General features: G+C 39.7%; 1 protein-coding gene across 3 annotated transcripts in view; it reads left to right on the top strand.

Annotated features, from left to right (window-relative positions):
* Positions 1-9,560, top strand: part of DNAAF4 (dynein axonemal assembly factor 4) — an 86,272-nt gene that overhangs the window by 32,805 nt on the left and 43,907 nt on the right. For all 3 annotated transcript variants that reach the window (XM_023228575.1, XM_023228576.2, XM_023228577.2), the window contains one exon: positions 2,330-2,561. In XM_023228575.1, coding sequence (XP_023084343.1) covers positions 2,330-2,561 — 232 coding nt within the window. The remainder of the gene's footprint in view (positions 1-2,329; positions 2,562-9,560) is intronic.

The raw sequence follows: 9,560 nt of genomic DNA on the forward strand, positions 1-9,560 counted from the left end.
AATGTCAGAACTGAATTAGAGGACACATAGCTGGTGTTAGAGAATTGGTAAGCACAGGAAAACCCCACAGATTTGGTGACTGGAAGCGAACTATGGAGTGTTGTGAGGATATATAAGAGGCGTAAACAGTTTGTTTTTTCTCTGTACACTCTTGTTTTTCTTTTTCTTTCCTTTTTTTTTTTTTTTTTTTTTTTGAGAGAAGTCTCGCTCTTTTCCCCCAGGTTTGAGTGCAGTGACTTTATCTCAGCTCACTGCAACCTCCATCTCCCGGGTTCAAACGATTCTTCTGCCTCTGCCCCCCAAGTAGCTGGGATTAAGGCACCTGCCACCATGCCTGGCTAATTTTTGTATTTTTTAGTAGAGCAGGGTTTTACAATGTTGGCCAGGCTGGTCTCGAACTCCTGACCTCAGATGATCTGCCTGCCTTGGCCTCCCAAAGTGCTGGGATTACAGGCGTGAGCCACCGTGCCCGGTCAATGTACACTCTGTTTTTCTCTGGTGCATGTAGTCTCTCTTTTCTGTTTTTCATAAGCTTTGTGTTACTTTCTTCTTCATGTTTTTCTCTTCATTGTAGTTCCTTCTGTTACTTACTCTGTGAAGCCTTACTTGGTTTCTCCTCTTCATCACTTCTCCCTGAAGAGCTGGACTATTTCTGTCTCTAATATAGCTTATTATAAATTAACATTATGCATATAGTTCCCTTAACTACATCTTGGCTATAATACCAGAACTTTCCTGTTATTTTTCATTGTAAGAACAGTCTCATTTTTGGTAATTAAGACTTAGTCTTATGCATTTTAAAAACTTCATGTAAAATTCATTCTTCTTGCAGGGATTATGATGGGTGAGGGTGTCTGACTCTTCACATATTCTCCCTTTTTCATGTCTTGGGGCAGAGAGTGAAAAAAGGCAGACATATAATTAGGCTGGGTGAAGTCGTCTTCTTTTAGGTTGTGGCTTCCTCTCTAACACGGAGTGTTCATCATGCCTTATTGTGAGTCATTTAAATTTTGTTTCATTGCCATGTGTAGATTCCTCCTGATTCAGTCTGTTGGCAGCTCACTGGCAACTCTCTGAACTTAGAATATGTAGTAATAATTAGCATATTTTGTGCTTAATTTAAGCCTGAGGTAAAATTGGAACTACAGGAAATTTTCATTCAATGTCCTGTGAAATTTATTTTAAAGTCAGCATCTCACAGGAAAATAATCAGTCTTCTAGAAGAGAGTATTATGTCATGTAGATTATAGAGCACCTTTGAGTGCACAGGTTTCATACTTGTAATGTTAAATCTCTATTTTAAAGTAATACAGCCTTTAGGGACCTTCATCCTAGCATATCCATATTCTAGAACCACTTCAGATGTCCTATTTAAATGTAAATTAATTTAAATGTACCTTAATGAAACTTAAATAAAATTAAAAATTCAGTTTCTGAGTCTCAGTAGCCACATTTGAAGTACTTAATTAGCCACCTGTGGCTAGTGGCTACTATATTGGATAGCACAGACATTTTGATCGTTGAAGTAAGTGCTTCTCTAGTGGAAAGAGGTAAGAAATTTTTCTTACCATAGGAAAGTCAGATACATGGAGGCAATCATGTACACCAACTAGGTACTCTATTTCACAGGTTTTTTTTTTTCTTGCCCATGTGAGGGAAGTTTGTGAAAGGGAGAAAAGTTGCCACACACCTGTACAAGATACTGCTTTCAAATTCACCTGATATTTAGCTCTTTGAAAGTGTCAGACAACTGCTAGTGCAAACATAGGTTTTGCAGCAGGATTAAGACTTCAAGTGTTTCCACCCACCAGAGACAGATCATCTTGTTCATCCTTCCTATTTCCTTTTCTACTGTTCCCTCTTCAGTTGACACAACTTCAGTTGACAGGGTAAGACTTGGGATAAGCTGAAAAGCAAATGTTTGAGTATATGTGTTGGTGTGTGTATAGATTTTGAGAGAAGTGGCTTAACTCCTAGAATAATAAATTTATATTATTTTTCTACCAAGCCCTTAGATATCATCTAATTGAATGCCTGCACACATTTTACATATAAGTAAACTGAGGTTGGAGAAAGTGATTCCCTAAGATCATATAGCTAATGGTAGATCTGGGACTAAAACCTTTGTTCCATGATGCCAACACCAATGGTTTTTCTCCTGAATCATTTACCTTTCCCATTTTAATTCAAAATTCACTACTATCTGTTGTTACAGATACAATGGCAAGAGTGTAGAGGTATGAATAATTAGTTATTGTAATGAATTTCTCATTTAAAGAAATGTTGCTTTTATGTATTTTAAAGAATTTGGTAATTGCAATTTTTATAGATTGAAGAAGAAGAGAGGAAAAAAATAGAAGATATGAAAGAAAATGAACGGATAAAAGCCACTAAAGAATTGGAAGCCTGGAAAGAATATCAAAGAAAAGCTGAAGAGCAAAAAAAAATTCAGAAAGAAGAGAAATTATGTCAAAAAGAACAGCAAATTAAAGAAGAAAGAAAAAAATTAAAATATAAGACTAGTACTAGAAATTCGGCATCGAGAAATCTTGCTCCAAAAGGTAAAATGGTTAAGACTTTCTTGAGTAGTGAGTCCTGTTGGTGACGTATATATGACACTTTTATTTTTTTGTAAATATATTCACAGCATTAGGTTACTATTTTGGCATATTGAGAATAACCAATTCAGTACAAAGACTAAAGTAAAAGACATTTCTTTTGAGGGCAATGAAGTTTTCTTTCTTATTTGTTTTGTTTTGTTTTTTTTTTTGAGATGGAGTCTCGCCCTGTCGCCCAGGCTGGAGTGCAGTAGCACGATCTCGGCTCACTGCAAGCTCCACCTCCCGGGTTCACGCCATTCTCCTGCCTCAGCCTCCCGAGTAGCTGGGACTACAGGTGCCTGCCAACACACCTGGCTAATTTTTTGTATTTTTAGTAGAGATGGGGTTTCACTGTGTTAGCCAGGATGGTCTCGATCTCCTGACCTCATGGTCTGCCCACCTCAGCGTCCCAAAGTGCTGGAATTACAGGCGTGAGCCACCGCGCCCGGCCGGTAATGAAGTTTTCTAATAAAATGAGCAAGGAGGCGCCTGTAGTCCCAGCTACTCGGGAGGCTGAGGCAGGAGAATGGCGTGAACCTGGGAGGTGGAGGTTGCAGTGAGATCGTGCCACTGCACTCCAGCCTGGGCAACAGAGCGAGACTCCTCCGTCTAAAAAAAAAGACAAAAAATGAGCAAGGATTCATTCAAGGATTCTAAAAGAAGAGTGTCTTCTTTGCTTGTGTGCTTTCTTTTGAAATTTACAGAGATGTTGTTAAATAAGTGCTTAACTCAGGCTCAGGCCCAAAAAGACTTGGAGTGGACTAGCAGTGTCAGAAGCATTCATTTATTCCATTAGAGATAAGAAACTAGGAATTTCATAAAAAGACCTTTTCCTCACATCACTTAGGAAGATGAGTACTATAAGCAAACTTACTCTACAGCAAACAAAGGTTGCTTCTAGCTTTTAATCTTGATGTGTTCAAAAATAGATAAATTAATGTAATTTTTTCTTTTTCTTTTTTTTTTTTTTTTTTTTTGAGAGAAGATCTGGCTCTGTCTCCTAGGCTGGAGTGCAGTGGTGCGATCTCAGCTCACTCTAACCTCTGCCTCTCCAGCTCAAGCCATCCTCCCTTAGCCTCCCAAGTAGCTGGGACTACAGGCCATGTGCCTCAATGTCCAGCTAATGTTTTTTGTACTTTTTGTAGAGACGAGGTTTTGCCATGTTGCCCAAGCTGGTCTTGAACTCATGAGCTCAAGCAATCTGCCTGCCTTGGCCTCCCAAAGTAGGCATGAGCCACTGTGTCCGGCTGATACAAATATAATTCTGTTTTGTGTGTGTGTGTGTGTGTGTTTGTGTGTGTGTGTGTGTGTAAAATTATTATTTCAGTAGTTTTGGGAGAACAGGTGGTGCTTAGTTACATGTATAAGTTCTTTAGTGGTGATTTCTGAGATTTTGGTAGACCCATCAACCAAGCAGTGTACACTGCACTCAATGTGTAGTCTTTTATCCCTCACCCCTGCACCCTTCACCCCAAGTCCCCAGGCCCATATCATTCTTATGCCTTGGCATCCTCATAGCTTAGCTCCCATTTATGAGTGAGAACATGGGCCAGGAGCAGTGGCTCACACCTATAATCCCAGCACTTTGGGAGGACAAGGCAGGCAGATCACCTGAGGTTGGAAGTTTGAGACCAGTCTGACTAATATGGAGAAACCCCATCTTTACTAAAATTACAAAATTAACCAGGTGTGATGGCACATACCTGTAATCCCAGCTACTCAAGAGGCTGAGGCAGGAGAATTGCTTGAACCTGGAAGGCGGAGGTTGTGGTGAGCTGAGATTGTGCCATTGCACTCCAGCCTGGGCAACAAAAGCAAAACTCCATCTCAAAAAAAAAAAAAAAAAAAAAAAGCGAGAACATATGGTATTTGGTTTTCCATTCCTGAGCTACTTCATATAGAATAATCGTCTCCAACTCCATCCGGGTTGCCCAGAATGCCATTATTTTATTTTATTCCTTTTTATGGCTGAGTAGTATTCCATGATTTTATATATATATATATATACACACACACACCATATTTTCTTTATTCATTAGTTGATGGACATTTAGGCTAGTTATATATTTTTGCAATTGCAATTGTGCTGCTATAAACATGAGTGTGCAAGTGTCTAATGAATTATTTTTCTCTAGGTAGATATCCAGTAGGGGGATTGCTGGATCAAATGGCAGTTCTACTTTTAGTTCTGTAAGGAATCTCCACACTGTCTTCAATAGTAGTCGTGCTAGTTTATAGTTTACATTCCCATCAGCAGTGTAAAAGTGTCCCTTTTCACCACATCTACACCAACCTCTGTTATTTTTTCATTTTTAAATTATGGTCATTCTTAACAGTATCGCATTGTGGTTTTGATTTGCATTTCCCTAATAATTAGCGATGTTGAGCATTTTTTCATATGTTTGTTGGACATTTCTTTCTTTCTTTCTTTCTTTAGAGACAGAATTTCGCTCTTGTTGCCCAGGCTGGAGTGCAATGGCATGATCTTGGCTCACTGCAATCTCTGCCTCCCAGATTCAAGCGATTCTCCTGCTTCAGCCTCCCGAGTAGCTAGGATTACAGGCATGTACCACCATGCCTGGCTAATTTATAGATGGGGTTTCTCTATGTTGGTCAGGCTGGTCTCAAACTCCCAACCTCAGGTGATCTGCCTGCCTCAGCCTCCCAAAGTGATGGGATTACAGGCATGAGCCACTGCACCTAGCTGGACATTTGTATATCTTCTTTTGAGAATTGTCTATTCATGTCCTTAGCCCACTTTTTGATGGGGTTGTTTGTTTTGTTCTTACTGATTTATTTGAGTTCCCTGTAGACTGTGGATATTAGTCCTTTGTCAGATGCATAGTTTGTGAAGATTTTCTTCCACTCTGTGGGTTGTCTATTTACTGTGCTGATTATTTCTTTTGCTGTGCAAAAGCCTTTTAGTTTAATTAAGTCCCATCTATTTATCTTTGTTTTTGTTGCATTTGCTTTTGGATTCTTGACCATCAAGTCTTTGCCTAAGCCAGTGTTAGAAGGGTTTTTCCAGTGTTATCGTCTAGAATTTTTATTGTTTCAGGTCTTAGACTTAAGTCTTTGATCCATCTTGAGTTAATTTTTGAGATGAGGATCCAGTTTCATACCCCTACATGTGGTTTGCCAATTATCCCAGCACTATTTGTTGAATAGGTTGTCCTTTCCCCACTTTATGGTTTTGTTTGCTTTGTCAAAGATTGGCTGACTGTATTTGGCTTTACGTTTGGGTTCTCTATTCTGTTCCACTGGCCTATGTGCCTGTTTTTCTATCAGTACTATACTGTTTTGGTAATTATGGGCTTGTAGTATAGTTTGGAGTCAGGTAATGTGATCCCTTCAGATTTGTTATTTTTGCTTAGTCTTGCTTTGGCTATGTGGGCTCTTTTTTTGTTTTATGTGAATTTTAGCTTTGTTTTTTCTAGTTCTGTGAAGAATGATCATGATATTTTGATGGGGATTGTGTTGAATTTGTAGATTGCTTTTGGCAGTATGGTCATTTTCACAATATTGATTCTACCCATCTATGAGCATGGGATGTGCTTCCATTTGTTTGTGTCATCCATGATTTCTTTCAGCAGTGTTTTGTAGTTTTCCTTGTGAGATCTTTCACCTCTTTAGTTAGGTGTATTCCTAAGTTTTTTGTTTTTTTGTTTTGTTTTGTTTTTGGGGTTTTTTTTGCAGCTGTTGTAAAAGGGGTCAAGTTCTTGATGTGATTCTCAGCCTGGCCCTTGTTGGTGTATAGTAGTGCTACTGATTTGTTTACATTGATTTTGTATCCTGAAACTTTACTTGAATTCATATATCAGATCTAGGAGCTTTTTGGATGAGTCTTCAGGGTTTTCTAGGTATGCGATCATATCATTGGCGAACAGTGAAAACTTGACTTCCTCCTTACTGATTTAGGTGCTCTTTATTTCTTTCTCTTGTCTGATCGCTCTGGCTAGGGCTTCCAGTAATATGTTAAATAGAGTTGGTGAAAGTGGACATCCTTGTGTTGTTTCAGTTCTCAGGGGAAACACTTTCAACTTTTCACAGTTCATTATAATATTGGCTGTGGGTTTGTCAAAGATGGCTTTTATTACCTTAAGGTATATCCCTTCTATGCCCATTTTGCTGAGGGTTTTAGTCCTAAAGGGATGCTGGATTTTGTCAAATGCTTTTTGTGTATGTGAGACACAGTCTCACTCTGTTCCTTAGGCTGGAGTGTAGTGGCTGGAGATCTCGGCTCACTGCAACCTCTGCCTCCCAAATTCAAATGATTCTCCTGCCTCAACCTCCCCGATATCTGGGATTACCGGTGTGCACCACCACACCTAGCTAATTTTTTGTATTTTTTAGTAGAGACAGGGTTTTGCCATGTTGGCCAGGCTGGCCTCAAACTCCTGACCTCAAATGATTCGCCTGCCTCAGCTTACCAAAATGCTGGGATTACAGGTGTGAGCCACCACGCCCAGCCTCAAATGCTTTTTCTGCATTTATTGAGATGATCATAAGATTTTTGTTTTGACTTCTGCTTATGTGGTGTATTATATTTATTGATTTGTGTATGTTAAACCAGCTCTGCATACCTGGTATGAAACCCACTTAACCATGGTTTATTACCTTTTTGATATGCTGTTGCATTTGGTTAGGTAGTATTTGGTTGAGGAGTGTTACATCTGTGTTCATCAGGGATATTTGGTCTGTAGTTTTCTTTTTTTTATTATGTCCTTTCCTGGTTTTGGGATTAGGGTAGTATGGGTTTTATGGAATGATTTAAGGAGGTTTTCCTCCTTATCTTTTGGAATAGTTTTAGTAGGATTGGTACTAGTTCTTTTTGAATGTCTGTTAGAATTCAGCTGTTGGGCCGGGAGCGTGGTTCATACCTGTAATCCCAGCACTTTGGGAGGCCAAGGCAGGTGATCACCTGAGGTCAGGAGTTTGAGACCAGCCTGCCCAACATCGTGAAGCCTCATCTAACTAAAAATACAAAAATTAGCAGGGTATGGTGGCGTGTGCCTATGACCCCATCTACTCAGGAAGCTGAGGCAGGAGAATCACTTGAATCCGGAGGTGGAGGTTGCAGTGAGCTGAGATCTCACCACTGCATTCCAGCCTGGGGCAACAGAGCAAGACCCTGTCTTTAAAAAAAAAATAATTTCAGCTATGAATCCATCTGGTCCTGGACTCTTTTTAGTTGGCAGTTTTTAAGTTACTATTTCAATCTCTCTACTTGTTATTGGTCTATTCAGAGTTTCTGTTTCTTCCTGGCTTAATCTGGGAGGATTAATTCCTTTTAGGTTTAGGAATTTATCCATCTCCTCTAGGTTTTCTAGTTTGTGCGCATAAATGTATTCATAGTAGCTTTGAATGATTTTTTGTATCTCTGTGGTATTGATTGTAATTTCTCTCCTTTCATTTCTAATCGAGCTTATTTGGATATTCTTCTTTTCTGGGTTAATCTTATTAATGGTCTATCAATTTTGTTTGTCTTTTCAAAGACCCAGCTTTTTGTTTAATTTTTCTTTTGTATTTTCTTACTTTCAGTTTCATTTAGTTCTGCTCTGATCTTTGTTATTTCTTTTCTTGTGCTGGGTTTGGGTTTGATGTGTTCTTGTTTTTCTAGTTTCTTGAGGTATGAACCTAGATTGTCTATTTATGCTCTTTCGGACTTTTTGATGTAGGCATTTAGTGCTATGAACTTTCCTCTTAGCACTGCTTTTGCTGTATCCCAGAGGTTTTGATTGGTTGTATCACTTTTATCATTCAGTTCAAAGAATTTTTAAATTTCCATCTTGATTTCATTGTTGACCGAAAGCTCATTCAGAGGCAGGTTATGTAATTTCCATATATTTGTATAGTTTGAGCGTTCCTTTTGAAGTCAATATCCAGTTTTATTCCACTGTGGTCTTAGAGAGTATTTGATGTAATTTTGATTTTCTTAAATTTATTAAGATGGGTCAGGCATGGTGGCTCACGCCTGTAATCCCAGCACTTTGGGAGGCCGAGGCGGGCAGATCATGAGGTCAGGAGATCGAGACCATCCTGGCTAACATGGTGAAACCACATCTCTACTAAAAATACAAAAAATTAGTCAGGCGTGATGGCGGGCGCCTGTAGTCCCAGCTACTCGGGAGGCTGAGGCAGGAGAATGGCGTGAACCTGGGAGGCGGAGCTTGCAGTGAGCTGAGATTGTGCCACTGCACTCCATCCTGGGCAACAGTGCAAGACTCCGTCTCAAAAAAAAAAAACAACAAAATTTATTGAGGTGGCTGGGCACAGTGGCTCATGCCTGTAATCCCAGCACTTTGGGAGGCTGAGGCGGGTGGATCACCTGAGGTCAGGAGTTTGAGACCAGCCTGGCCAACATGGTGAAACCTTGTCTTTACTAAAAATACAAAAATTAGGCTGGTGTAGTGGTAGGGGCCTGTAATCCCAGCTACTTGGGAGGGTGAGGCAGGAGAATCACTTGAACCCAAGAGGTGGAGGTTGCTGTGAGTCGAGATCACGCCACTGCACCCCAGCCTGGGCGACACAGTGAGGCTCCATATCAAAAAAAAAAAAAACAAAAAACAAAAACAAAAACTTACTGAGACTTGTTTTGTGGTCTATCATTTGGTTGATCTTGGAGAATGTTCCATGTGCTGATGAAAAGAATGCATATTCTGCAGTTGTTGGGTAGAATGTTCTGTAAATGTCTGTTAAGTCCATTTGTTCTAGGATATAGTTTAAATCCATTATTTCTTCACTGACTTTCTGTCTTGATTACCTGTCTTGTGCTGTCAGTGGAGTACTGAAGTCCCCCACTATTATTGTGGTGCTATCTCGTTTCTTAGGTCTAATAGTAATTGTTTTATAAATTTGAGAAGTCTGGCCAGGTGCAGTGCTCACACGTGTAATCCCAATACTTTGGGAGGCCAAGGCAGGTGGATCACAAGGTCAGGAGTTTGAGACCAGCCTGACCAA

Source organism: Piliocolobus tephrosceles, chromosome 6 (genome assembly GCF_002776525.5).
Source record: "Piliocolobus tephrosceles isolate RC106 chromosome 6, ASM277652v3, whole genome shotgun sequence".
Classification (NCBI taxonomy): domain Eukaryota; kingdom Metazoa; phylum Chordata; class Mammalia; order Primates; family Cercopithecidae; genus Piliocolobus; species Piliocolobus tephrosceles.